The 14,529-nt window shown below is 43.6% G+C and overlaps 1 protein-coding gene across 6 annotated transcripts in view; it reads left to right on the top strand.

The window, feature by feature from the left end:
- actn1 (actinin, alpha 1) overlaps positions 1–14,529 on the top strand; it is a 219,544-nt gene that overhangs the window by 159,215 nt on the left and 45,800 nt on the right. For all 6 annotated transcript variants that reach the window (XM_060828843.1, XM_060828840.1, XM_060828842.1 and 3 more), the window contains exons 9-10: positions 8,984–9,076; positions 11,163–11,393. In XM_060828843.1, coding sequence (XP_060684826.1) covers positions 8,984–9,076; positions 11,163–11,393 — 324 coding nt within the window. The remainder of the gene's footprint in view (positions 1–8,983; positions 9,077–11,162; positions 11,394–14,529) is intronic.

Genomic DNA, 14,529 nt, shown 5'->3' with positions numbered 1-14,529 from the left:
AGGCGGTTAACGATTTGCGTCCATTGTGATTCAATTCTGACGAAGAGTCACTGGACTTGAAACACTGATCCTGTTTCTCACCCCCACATAGATGCTGCCAGACCTGCTGAGTTTCTCCAGCAATTTTTGTTCTGATGTGAGAGCTGTACCTGTCCAACCCCTCTACAATTCAGATAACTTATTTTGCGTTGTCAACTTGGCTTCACAATTTACTGGCAATGATCTCGATTAGAAAAAAGCCATTGGGAGTTGAACTGGTGAGGGAAAGAAACTGGATAATGCTGCTCTTTTCCAAGCTGGTGGAATAGAATGTGACTTTGCAGCGAACGTTTCTGACACTGTGACCAAGTACCATGCGAGGAGGGGTTCAGTTTGAGCCCCCCCCTAATGAGATGACAGCTTCCATTTTGCGGGATATAGAATGGGTTTGAGCGCATGGAAGCTGAGGCCCTCTCGCTGCAGATGGGGGCATAGTTCAAAAAAGACCAAAGCAGGCTTGACCTCACTTGACAGTCGCAAGATAACTGGCACAGGAGTTCAAAACATCTCACAGAAAATATCTCCTGAGTTTAGAGAAGTAGTTATTGAGACTTTAGGGGAGAGTGAAGCCAGATTTGTTTTGTGAACCCGGCTGACTTAGACAATCCCACTGCCCACGAATGGCCACCATGACCATTAGGTTAATGCATTATAAAATACTGCACGGAGATGGAAAGGTCACCAGTTTGATCTTTGTGCTTGCCTCACTTGGAGACTGAAATGGAGAAATCTGGATCAGGGTTAATTCCAGTACTGAGCTATCTGGAGAGTCTGAGCAAAGAACCATTGCTGCTTCATTCCCATTTTCATATATGAAGGTGGTGCTCTACAGGGGCAGAATATTGATTACATACAACAATCAGCTCACGAGTGGGCTAATACAGCTGGAAATGCTGCTCCATTACACTGTGCAGCTAATATTAGCATTTCCCAGACTCTGCTGCAGATTGCTATTTGGTTGCTGAGCAACCAAACCAAAAGTGAAAGTTGGCGATAATCCAACGAGATTCTACAAGAACATTAAGGGCAATGAGAGAGAAGTTAGTGTCCCTTAAAGATCAACGAGGTCGACTTGTGTGTTGAATCTCAGGGGATGGGAGAGATACTAAATGAATATTTAGCATAAGTTTTTCCTGTTGAGATTGAAATGGAGGCTAGGGAACTCTGGGAAATAAAGACTGATATTTTGAAAACCGTTCACATTAGAGAAGAGGAAATGCTTGAGGTCTTACAAAACATAAGTGGATAAATCTCTAGGACCTGATCGAGTGTATCTGAAATCATAGAGATGTACAACTTTGTGTGAAGTTAGGAAAGACATGCAGGGCCCATAGCAGAAATCTTTTAATCATCTATCATTGTGGGTGAGGTGCCAGGGGACTGTAGGCAAATGTTCTGTCTTTATTAAGAAAGACTGTAAGGAGAAGCCTGGGAACTATAGACCTGTTTGCCTGACATAGGTGGTGGGTAAGTTGTTGGAGGTGATTCTGAGGTACAGGATTTGCATGCATTTGGAGAGGCAAGAACTGATTAGGGATAGCCAGTATGGTTTTACGTAAGGGAAATCATGTCTCAAACTTGATTGAGTTTTTTTTTGAGTAAGTAACCAAAAAGATTGTGAGTAGAGTGGTAGTTGTTGTTTATTTGGACTTTACTAAAGTCTTTGACAAAGTTCCGCATGGTAGACCAATTAGTAAAGTTAGATCACATGCGATTTGGGGTGAGCTTGCCAACAGGTTGCAAAACTGGCTTTATGGTGGGAGACAGAGAGAGTTGTTTACAGACTGGAAGAAAGTGAGGCCTGCAGATGCTGGAGTACCAGAGTTGGAAAAATGTGGTGCTGGAAAAACACAGCAGGCCAGGCAGCATCCGAGAAGCAGGAGAATCGACGTTTCGGGCATAAGCTCTTCTTCAGGAAATTCCTGAAGAAGGGCTTATGCCCGAAACGTCGACTCTCCTGCTCCTTGGTTGCTGCCTGGCCTGCTGTGTTTACAGACTGGAGGCCTGTGACCAGTGGTCTTCCACAAGGATCAGTACTGGGTCCTCCTTTGTTTGTCATTTATAGAAGTGATTTGGATAAGTATATAGGAGGCGTGGTTAGTAAGTTTGCAGATGACACCAAAATTGGGTGGTATAGTGGACTGTCGAGAAGGTTATCTAAGATGACAGAGAGACTGTGATCAATAGGGTCAAAGGGATAAGGAGTGGCAGAACGAGTTTAATTTGGATAAATGTGAGCTATTACATTTTGGTAAAACAAACAAGGACAGGATTCATACAATATGTAGGGGCCCTGGGTAGTGTTATAGAACACAGAGACCTAGGGATTCATGGATTATAATTCTTTGAAATTTGCATCACATGTTGACAGGAGGATAAAAAAATGTCTTTAGCATGCTTGCCTTCATTTTTTGAATGTAGGAGTTGGGTCATCACGTTGAGGTTGTACAGAACGTTGGTTCGGCCTCTCTGGAGGACTCTTTGTCGTTCTGGTTGTCCTGCTGCAAGAAGGATATTATTAAATTAGAAAGAGTTCATAAAAGATTTACCAGGATGTTGTTGGGAATGAAGGGTCTGAAATATAAAAGTAGGCTGGGACTATTTTCACTAGAGAGTAGGATGTTATGGGGTGACCTTTGTAGAGGTTTATAAAATCATGAGGAGTATAGGTAAGGTGGATGACGAGGGAAGAAAGGTATGTTGTCCATCATAAGGCCATCTCCAAGTCCTGCTAGCTTCCACACCCCTTGATCAGAACTGACTTCACAGTTTCATTTGCAGAATATTGTCCAAATGGAGAAAGACTGCACAATGCTGTGTACAGCGAGATCTGGGGTCCTTGTACATGAATCTCAAAATGTTAGCATGCAGGTACAGCAAGAAATTAGAGAGGCAAATTGATTATTGCAAAGTGGATGGGGTATAAAAATAGATTTTATGACAATTGTACAGGACATTAGTAAGACCATATCTCGAGTATTCTAAGTTCAGTTTGGTTGCCTTACTGAATAAGGGGAAGTTATGTTAATCAACCTGTCCAGAAATATTATGATGTATTCTCCAGAGCAGAATAGGTCTTAAACCCAGTCACAACGGAGGGAAACTACCAAGGCACCACAAGACCCCATCTGAACCAGAGGCGTTCTTGCATTGAAAGCAGTTCTAGGAAGGTTCATTAAGCTGTTCCTGGGATTACCTTAGAAGGAAATCTTGAGAATGTTGGACTTACACTGGAATTTAGAAGCTTGAGAGGGGATCTTAACAAACATCACAAAACTGAGTGGGGACTTGAGAGTGTAGATCAGGGCTTCCCAAATTGGGAGGTAATGTAAAGGAGACTTAAGGGGCAACTTTTTCATGCAGAGGTGGTGCGTGGAATGAATGAGCTGCCAGCAGAAGTGGTGGAGACTGATACAATTGCAACATTTAAAAGGCATCTGGGTGGGTATATGAAAAGGAAGGGTTTGGAGGGATATGGGCCGGGTGCTGGATTAGATTGGGTTGGAATAGCTGGTTGGCATGGATGGGTTGGACTGTCTGTTTCCATGATGTACATCATGTCAACAGTGGCCATGGAACACTGATCAAGTTATATAACAGCTGTACTCCCACTCAAACAGGCATCAGCTCTCTCAACATCTTAAACCCCACTCTCCCAGGACTCACGACATCTTATAAGCCTTGAAATGGGGTCACTGTGCGAAACAGTTTGGGAAGCAATGGGCTAAAGCTGAGAGGATATTTCCATTTATGAGGGAATCTTGAGTGAGCCAGCACAGTTTCAAATGAGAGAGAACATTTTTTTTAAGACTGGGTTGAGGAGCAAGTTCTGGGTGTTGTACATCTTTGGAATTCTCTACTCTGAAGAGCACAAAGTCACTGTGTAGGTTCCGGCTGAATTAAACAGATTGTTGATTGACCAGGAAATTGAGAGTTGTGGGGTACAGGCAGCAAAGTGAATGTAAGGTCACAATTGGATACGGCAGAATTTTATTGAATGATGTAACAGGCTTGAGGGGCCAAATGGCCTGCTCCCGCTTCTGTTTTTAATAATATTATCTTAGTTTTCTTATAGAAGATAGAAAAAAGGTGCAGGAGTAGGTCATTCAATCCTTTGAGCCTGCCCCACCATTCAATATCCCATTCCCACTTTGTCTCCATAGCCCTTGGTCTCTTTAGCCGCAAGGGTCACGCCCAGCTCTCTCTTGAATATATCTAACAAACTGGTCCCAACAGATTCCTGTGGGAGAGAATTCCACAGGTTCACTGTCGCTAACCTCTCCTCATTTATCCACGTTATTGCATTAGCCAAAATTCTCCTTTTTTCAAAATGTTTAACCGTGTGGAGAGTTTTATAGTTGATAAGCAAAGTTGATTTTTATCTGAGTTTGTTTTTAAATGGTGAATGGAATAGTTTTTATCAGGTAGACAAATAGCTGATCTGAAGACCAGTAAACTCCCTGGAGATGTGTTGCTGCAAGTCAAGTTCCTGCATGGCTCATAACAAAAACACAACTAGAGTTCACTCTTCTCTTGCAGCTGAACACAAGATTAGCCCCTTAATGGAATAATAAATATGAAATTTCTGGGAAGTTGTTGATGGTGGCCAACAGGAGTCTCAATCAAATGAGCTCTAAAGGGAAACCAGAAAGTGGAAATGAGATCTATTTTGAAGCAGAGTTAGAGTCATAGAGATGTACAGCATGGAAACAGACCCTTCGGTCCAACCCGTCCATGCCGACCAGATATCCCAACCCAATCTAGTCCCACCTGCCTGCACCCGGCCCATATCCCTCCAAGCCCTTCCTATTCATATACCCATCCAAATGTCTCTTAAATGTTGCAATTGTACCAGCCTCCACCACATCCTCTGGCAGCTCATTCCACACACGTACCACCCTCTGTGTGGAAAAAGTTGCCCCTTAGGTTTAGGTTGAGAGGGGAAAGATATAAAAGAGACCTATGTCCTCTAGTTCTGGACTCCCCGACCCCAGGGAAAAGACTTTGTCTATTTATCCTATCCATGCCCCTCATAATTTTGTAAACCTCTAAAAGGTCACCCCTCAGCCTCCGATGCTCCAGGGAAAACAGCCCCAGCCTGTTCAGCCTCTCCCTCTAGCTCAGATCCTCCAACCCTGGCAACGTCCTTGTAAATCTTTTCTGAACCCTTTCAAGTTTCACAACATCTCTCTGATAGGAAGGAGACCAGAATTGCACGCAATATTCCAGCAGTGGCCTAACCAATGTCCTGTACAGCCGCAACATGACCTCCCAATTCCTGTACTCAGTACTCTGACCAATAAAGGAAAGCATACCCCCAAATGCCGCCTTCACTATCCTATCTACCTGTGATTCCACTTTCAAGGAGCTAAGAACCTGCACTCCAAGGTCTCTTTGTTCAGCAACACTCCCTAGGACCTTACCATTAAGTGAATAAGTCCTGCTAAGATTTGCCTTCCCAAAATGCAGCACCTTGCATTTATCTGAATTAAACTCCATCTGCCACTTCTCAACCCATTGGCCCATCTGGTCAAGATCCTGTTGTAATCTGAGGTAACCCTCTTCGCTGTCCACTACACCTCCAATTTTGGTGTCATCTGCAAACTTACTAACTGTACCTGCTATGCTCGCATCCAAATCATTTATGTAATTGACAAAAAGTAGAGGGCCCAGCACTGATCCTTGTGGCACTCCACTGGTCACAGGCCTCCAGTCTGAAAAACAACCCTCCACCGCCACCCTCTGTCTTTTACCTTTGAGCCAGTTCTGTATCCAAATGGCTAGTTCTCCCTGTATTCCATGAGACCTAACCTTGCTAATCAGTCTCCCATGGGCAACCTTATCAAACGCCTTACTGAATCCCATATAGATCACATCTACCGGTCTGCCCTCATCAATCCTCTTTGTTACTTCATCAGAAAACTCAATCAAGTTTGTGAGACATGATTTCCCATGCACAAAGCCATGTTGACTAACCCGAATCAGTCCTTGCCTTTCCAAATCCATGTACATCCTGTCCCTCAGGATTCCCTCCAACAACTTGCCCACCACCTAGGTCAGGCTCACCGGTCTATAGTTCCTTGGCTTGTCTTTACCGCCCTTCTTAAACAGTGGCATCACGTTAGCCAACCTCCAGTCTTCCGGCACCTCACCTGTGACGACCGATGATATAAATATCTCAGCAAGAGGCCCAGCAATCACTTCCCTAGCTTCCCACAGAGTTCTTGGGTACACCTGATCAGGTCCTGGGGATTTATCCACCTTTAACCATTTCAAGACATCCAGCACTTCCTCCTCTGTAATCTGGACATTTTGCAAGATGTCACCATCTATTTCCCTACAGTCTATATCTTCCATATCCTTTTCCACAGTAAATACTGATGCAAAATACTCATTTAGTATCTCCCCCATTTTCTCTGGCTCCATACAAAGGCTGCCTTGCTGATCTTTGAGGGGCCCTATTCTCTCCCTAGTTACCCTTTTGTCCTTAATATATTTGTAAAACCCCTTTGGATTCTCCTTAATTCTATTTGCCAAAGCTATCTCATGCCCCCATTTTGCCCTCCTGATTTCCCTCTTAAGTATACTCCTACTTTCTTTATACTCTTCTAAGGATTCACTCGATCTATCCTGTCTGTACCTGACATATGCTTCCTTCTTTTTCTTAACCAAACCCTCAATTTCTTTAGTCATCCAGCATTCCCTATAGCTACCAGCCTTCCCTTTCACCCTGACAGGAATATACTTTCTCTGGATTCTTGTTATCTCATTTCTGATCCCTTGATTATTGATAATGTCACAAACTCATGGCAAAATTCTGCTTTTAATTTGACACTAAATTCACTACAACAGTCTTTGGAGCAGAAATAGACCATTCGGCCAATCATGTCTGCTCCACTATTCAATGAGATTGTTCTCAACTTCACTTTCCTGCCATAACCCTTCCCATAATCCTTCATTGCCTTACTGATTAAAAATCTGTTTATTGTAGCTTTGAATATACTTAGTGACCCAAACTCTGCAGCCATTTGCTGTAAATAATTCCACAGATTCACTCCCCTCAGAAGAAACTTCTCCTCATTTCTGTCATAAACAGGTGATCCCTACTAATCCGAGAAGGATTATGCCCTCTCAATTCTCCCACAAGGGGAAACCAACCTTTCTGCTTCTCCTAAGTTTCTTGTCTGTTTCAATAAAGTCACCTCTCATCGTTTTAAACTCTAATGAGTACAGGCCCAGCCTACTCAACCTCTCCTTGTGATACATTCCCTCCAGACCTGGAATCAATGGAGTGACCATTCTCTGGCCTACCTCCAATGCCATTACATCCTTAAGTAAGGGCACCAGAATTTACCACCATATAGGCCTTTGCCGGGCTACGCCTGATGAAGTGCAAATACGGCAGCAAAAAGAGTTGGCCTGCTTTGACAGGATTGGGTAATGTTCAAGGCAAGAAGCAGGAAACCTCCTGTTCTGCCCTTTACAGCACATTTGTTCAGCACAGTCTGAACATCTGACGTGAAGCCAAGCACCATTAACCAGACGATCATTAGGTCCTCACTTTGAATCATTCATTCATTACTTTAATTGACCATTCTGTTTGCTAGTTTGCAACCAGGCTTTTTAATGAACGGAATGGAAAACATACTCAGGATCTGTATGGTTATGTTAACAGTAAACTGACTAACCGTTGGTGGGATATATATATATATAAAAATATAAAAGTATATATATTTTTTTAAAAGCGTGGCAATGGAGACATTTGAAGTCTAAACTGGTGCTGTGACTGAAGGAGGATATATAATAGAGAATACTACAGATGATATCAGGAAGGGTATTAGCAAGCTTCACTCCGCATTCTTCCCATGCATAGATCAGTAGAGTTCTGTTGTTATTTGGCCACAATTAGTTGAGCTGGAAATGCTTTTCTTGTGATAGTCATAATGCACAATAGCCAGGTGAGTTCTAAGTTTCCTTTCTATCACTGAGTGTTCAAAAAGCAATGTTGGAAAGTTCATTTACAGAGGGAACACATTGTTTTAACAGATGGGCCAATGGGCTGAGAAGTGGCAGATGGAGTTTAATTCGGATAAATGCGAGGTGCTGCATTTTGGGAAAGCAAATCTTAGCAGGACTTATACACTTAATGGAAAGGTCCTCAGGAATGTTGCTGAACAAAGAGACCTTGGAGTGCAGGTTCATAGTTCCTTGAAAGTGGAGTCGCAGGTAGATAGGATAGTGAAGACAGCATTTGGTACGCTTTCCTTTGTTGGTCAGGAGTATTGAGTACAGGAGTTGGGAGGTCATGTTGCGGCTGTACAGGACATTGGTTAGGCCACTGTTGGAATATCGCGTGCAATTCTGGTCTCCTTACTATTGGAAAGATGTTGTGAAACTTGAAAGGGTTCAGAAGAGATTTACAAGGACGTTGCCAGGGTTGGAGGATCTGAGCTACAGGGAGAGACTGAACAGGCTGGGGCTGTTTTCCCTGGAGCGTCGGAGACTAAGGGGTGACCTTATAGAGGTCTACAAAATTATGAGGAGCATGAATAGGATAAATAGACAAAGTCTTTTCCCTGGGGTCGGGGAGACCAGAACTAGAGGGCATAGGTTTAGGGTGAGAGGGGAAAGATTTATAAGAGACCTAAGGGGCAACTTTTTCACACAGAGGGTGGTATTTGTATGCAATGAGCTGCCAGAGGATGTGGTGGAGGCTGGTACAATTGCAACATTTAAGAGACATTTGGATGGGTATATGAATAGGAAGGGTTTGGAGGATATGGGCCGGGTCTTGGCAGGTGGGATTAGGTTGGGTTGGGATATCTGGTCGGCATGGACGTGTTGGACCGAAGGGTCTGTTTCCATGCTGTACGTCTCTATGACTCTATGACTCTATTTCCGATGAACCAAAATCTCTTTTTTTTTTGTCACCTTCTCTACACAGGCAGAAACAGCAGCCAATCGAATCTGTAAAGTTCTGGCCGTTAACCAGGAGAATGAGCAGCTAATGGAGGATTACGAGAAGCTGGCCACTGACGTATGTGCAATCGGTTGAGTCTCATACCACTATTGCTATTGCTCACTTTCTCTCTCCTTCTTGCTCCCTGGGGAACTGGCGCCATTTTCCAACACTTCAAAACCGATCTTGAGTGAAGTGCACTCTGGGTCTTTCCTGACTACCTGTCGATCTCCCTTCTTCTGAATGATAGCTACCTATTTCTTCTCTGACTGCACTTGCTTACGCTATGGGGTGACCACGTCGAGTAAAAAGTGCTGTCCACTTGGCTGTCAGACACACGGATACTCTGCTGTGCCTCCAGCCTTGCTCAAAACTGCTCAAGCTGTTTAAACCATTGGCACTTCCTGCAGATGTGGTCATCCATTCTGCCTGGAACGTCCCTGAGACTTTCCACATGCTGTAAGCCATTGCAACACACACGGGACTGAGCTGCCCTGCTGTATCTCCCAAATATAAAGTCTTTGCCTAAATTTAAGGCAAGTAGAAAATTAATTTGGTTTGTTTTTTTTCTAAAAAGAAGCTAGGATTTTTACCATTATTTAATAAAGCTTTAAAAGTGGAGACAAAAGGCCTCCATCAGCTCTCTGCTTTGTGCTGACATCGGTCTTTATTCAAATCATAAAACTCCAAGGAGACAATGTAATCGAGCTGTAAATTAACAGTACTAAAATATAGAATTGTGCAATTAATTTCATCACTTCAGTATATAAAATAATTCTTAATTTGTAGGTCACCCCATTTTACAATGTTCTGAATTAAAGTGTTTTAAGATCTGATTGCTAGTGCTGACCAATTACACCCTTATGTTATACAGAGTAAATCAATTCTACCTCTGTAATTTGGCATTATTTTATCAGTCCTGTGCAGCCTCCAGCAATGGGGAAAATGCTTAATACAGGTTAAATCTACAAACAGAGGACCCTTTAAACAGCCCACAGATTTGAACAGACTTTTTTTTTAATTTCCAATTCCTCTTTCTGCTTTTGTGAACTTCTGCACCAGTTACTAGAAAATATCTCATTGTTAGGAGTCATTTCATGCTTTTTTCAGATGAGGAGTAGCAGCTGGCTGGGATGCCGAGCAGGTCCAGTTGCCAATGACTCGCTGTATGCCCTCTCCTCAGCAATCTGTGCCCTTGCAGCGAGAGGGAGCATGTCACGCTGCAGGAGCCCTTGCTGCACTGTGAGGCTCCACTTAGCAAAGGAGACTGAATAACTGAGCTCTGGTGGCACTAAGGGGAGCAAATAGACTGTGTGTTTCTGTACTTTGATGCTGCAGTGCTGAGCTCTAGGGTGGTACTGTGATGTTGCACAAAAGAAGAACAAAAATTGCATATAGCACTAACTAGCCTTAAATCATCATCAGTGAGGGAGCATCCACATGCTGGTTAGAACTGTCTCTTGAATCATTTACAGTACTACTTAAGAAAAGACCAGCTTATTATCGATACAGCATCACTACATACACCATTTATATCTTTAGCATCCAATGTCCTGGAACAGACAACTCTCTAGGATTAGTCGAGCAAATCTCCATTAAATACCTCTCTAATCCCCGTAAATAAACCCAAGGCTTGGAGAAATTGTAATACCCAATCTTCAGCCAACCAGTCCCCCTCGTTCTTGCACCTTGCAAACTTGGTGTTCACTGAACACTGGGATTTCCTCAGCCTACAATGGAAGATATTGGTAATGAAACAAGTCTGTAATTACACGTATTATGCAAAAATGCAGATGGCTATCCATGGCTAACCAAATCTAGTAGATGGCTGGTAGCCAAATGAGTAGAGTTGGGTACAAGGTGAAATGGCAACCATTAAAAGTCTTCCATTCAAAAAATGAGCCCGGAATTACTTTACCTCAATTACTTTCAACATTTCCAATTTGAGCTATTATGCATATTCGGCATCATTAACCTTATTATAACATTCTCAGTTAATGAAATAGCAAACTGTTTATATAAAATACACTCTCATCGCTGCACTGTTTCATTTGTGTTTATCAGAATTCATTCTTATAAGCAAAGAGGGTTGGTATAGCTGCTACCTAGCTCAGAGAATATTTTGTGAGCTTTCTGGGTCATTCAATGCTCTTGTTCTGTTTAGCTTCTGGAGTGGATCCGACGCACCATTCCCTGGTTGGAAAACCGTGCCCCGGAGAACACCATGCAGGCCATGCAGCAAAAACTGGAGGATTTCCGAGACTATCGCCGCCTCCACAAACCACCCAAAGTGCAGGAGAAGTGCCAGCTGGAAATCAACTTCAACACCCTGCAGACCAAACTGCGACTCAGCAACAGACCAGCCTTCATGCCATCCGAAGGCAAGATGGTGTCGGTATGTATAAATACAAGATCTCCTTACTGAATCTGGGCTGGAGAAGCATTATAAACATTCAAGGAGGAGGTTGCCAGTTGACTCCTGGTTTATGTGTGTGATTCAGTTGTGCAGTGTTTAACCATTTTATCATGCTCAAAGTTTGTGAGAAGATTCGTAGCTCGGGTGCTCGTTGTTGTGGTTCTGTTCGCCGAGCTGGGAATTTGTGTTGCAGACATTTCGTCCCCTGTCTAGATGACATCCTCAGTGCTTGGGAGCCTCCTGTGAAGCGCTTCTGTGATCTTTCCTCTGGCATTTGTAGTGGTTTGTATCTGCCGCTTCCGGTTGTCAGTTCCAGCTGTCCGCTGCAGTGGCCGGTATATTGGGTCCAGGTCCGTGTGCTTATTGATTGAATCTGTGGATGAGTGCCATGCATTTAGGAACTCCCCTGGCTGTCCTCTGTTTGGCTTGCCCTATAGTAGTACTGTTGTCCCAATTGAATACATGTTGCTTGTCATCTGCGTGTGTGGCTACTAAGGATAGCTGGTTGTGTCGTTTCGTGGCTAGTTGGTGATCATGGATGCGATCGTTAGCTGTCTTCCTGTTTGTCCTATGTCGTGTTTTGTGCAGTCCTTACATGAGATTTTGTACACTACATTGGTTTTGCTCATGCTGGGTATCGGGTCCTTCGTTCTGGTGAGTTGTTGTCTGAGAGTGGCTGTTGGTTTGTGTGCTGTTATGAATCCTAGTGGTTGCAGTAGTCTGGCTGTCAGTTCGGAAATGCTCTTGATGTATGGGAGTGTGGCTAGTCCTTTGGGTTGTGGCATGTCCTCGTTCCGTTGTCTTTCTCTTAGGCATCTGTTGATTAAATTGCACGGGTATCCTTTTTTGGCGAATACATTGCATAGGTGTTCTTCTTCCTCTTTTTGCAGTTCTGGTGTACTGCAGTGTGTTGTGGTCCTTTTGAATAGTGTCTTGATGCAACTTCTTTTGTGTGTGTTGGGGTGATTGCTTTCGTAGTTCAGGACTTGGTCTGTGTGTGTGGCTTTCCTGTATACCTTTGTGGTGAATTCTCCGTTCGGTGTTCTCTGTACCATCACGTCTAGGAATGGGAGTTGGTTATCCTTTTCTTCCTGTCTAGTGAGTCGGTTTCCTGTGAGTGTGGCGTTGATGATCCGGTGTGTGTTCTCTATTTCTGTGTTTTTAATGATTACAAAGGTGTCATCCACAGATCTGACCCAGAGTTTGGGTTGAATTTGCGGTAAGATTGTTTGTTCTAATCTTTGCATTACCGCTTCTGCTATGAGTCCAGAGATGCGTGAGCCCATGGGTGTGCCGTTGATTTGTTCAAATATTTGGTTGTTGAATGTGAAGTGTGTTGTGAGGCACAGGTCCAGTAGTTTGAGTATGCCATCTTTGTTAATAGGTTCAACGTCCTGTTGTCTGTTCAGTATGTCCAGCAGGTTGGCTATTGTTTCTCTGGCTAGGGTTTTGTCAATAGAGGTGAACAGTGCCGTTACATCGAATGAGACCATGGTTTCTTCTTTGTCTATGTGTATATTTCTGATGATGTCCAAGAATTCCTATGTTGATTGTATAGGGTGTCTGGATCCGCTGGTCAGGTGTTTCAGTTTCTGCTGTAGTTCTTTAGCTAGTTTATGCTTTGGTGTCCCTGGTAGTGATACAATGGGTCTGAGTGGGATGTCTGGTTTGTGCACTTTAGGTAGTCCATAGAATCTGGGGGTGTTGTTGCTTTCAGGTTGTAGGTCAAACCTGGTTATCTGTCCGTTTTTTTGTAGGTTCCTCAGTGTGTTGTTTATCCTATTGGTGAGCTGTGGGGTGGGGTCAAACTCCCTCTTTTGGTAGGTGTTGGTATCTACAAGTAGTTGTTGTGCTTTTTGGATGTAATCTGCTTTGTCCAGGATGACCGTCATTCTGCCTTTGTCTGCTGGTCGTATGATTATGTTCTTATCGTTTCTTAGTGATTTTAGTGCTTCCCTCTCCTTGGTGTTGAGGTTATGTGTTTGTCTTTTCCTTGTTATTAGAGATACGATACTTTGTCTCTCTGTTTGTTGTGTCTCTTCTGTTAGTCCATTGTTCCTGAGTGTGCATTCTAGTGCTGCTAGGAAGTCTGCTGTCTTGGCGTCCCAGTGGTTGTATACAGGAAAGGTATAAAGGTATACAGGAAAGCCACACACATAGACCGAGTCCTGACCTATGAAAGCAACCACCCCAACACACACAAAAGAAGTTGCATCAAGACTCTATTCAAAAGGGCCACAGCACACTGCAGTACACCAGAACTGCAAAAAGAGGAAGAAGAACACCCAAGCAATGTATTCGCCAAAAACGGATACTCGCGCAATTTCATCAACAGATGCCTAAGGGAAAGACAATGGAACGAGGACATGCCGCAACCCAAAGGACTAGCCACACCACCGTACATCAAGAGCATTTCCGAACTGACAGCCAGACTACTGCGACCACAAGGACTCATAACAGCACACAAATCAACAGCCACTCTCAGACAACAACTTGGCAGAACAAAGGACCCGATACCCAGCATGAGCAAAACCAATGTTGTGTACAAAATCCCATCCTAGGACTGCACAAAACACGACATAGGACAAACAGGAAGACAGCTAACGATCCACATCCATGAACACCAACTAGCCATGAAACGACATGACCAGCTATCCTTAGTAGCCACACAAGCAGATGATAAGCAACATGAATTCAACTGGGCCAACACTACTATTATAGGACAAGCCAACAGAGAACAGCCAGGGAATTCCTAGACACATGTCACTCATCCACACATTCAGTCAATAAGCACATCGATCTGGACCCTATATACCGACCACTGCAGCTGGAACTGACAACCAGAAGCGGCAGATTCAAACCACTACAAATGCCGGAGGAAAGATCACAGAAGCGTTTCACAGGAGGCTCCCAAACACTGAGGATGTCACATAGACAGAGGACGAAACGTCTGCAACACAAATTCCCAGCTCGGCGAACAGAACCACAACAATTTTATCATGCTGCCCTATTATTTCGATGATTCAGGTCCTCAGTTACTGTGTGGTGAATTGATATGCACTCGGGAGCCTGTAATGCAGTATTGTAATTTTAATGGGTATTTATGCAAGTTTAT

This window comes from Hemiscyllium ocellatum, chromosome 8 (genome assembly GCF_020745735.1).
Source record: "Hemiscyllium ocellatum isolate sHemOce1 chromosome 8, sHemOce1.pat.X.cur, whole genome shotgun sequence".
Lineage (NCBI taxonomy): Eukaryota > Metazoa > Chordata > Chondrichthyes > Orectolobiformes > Hemiscylliidae > Hemiscyllium > Hemiscyllium ocellatum.
Note: the sequence above shows the minus strand (reverse complement) of the source record. Positions and strands in the feature narration are given on the sequence as shown.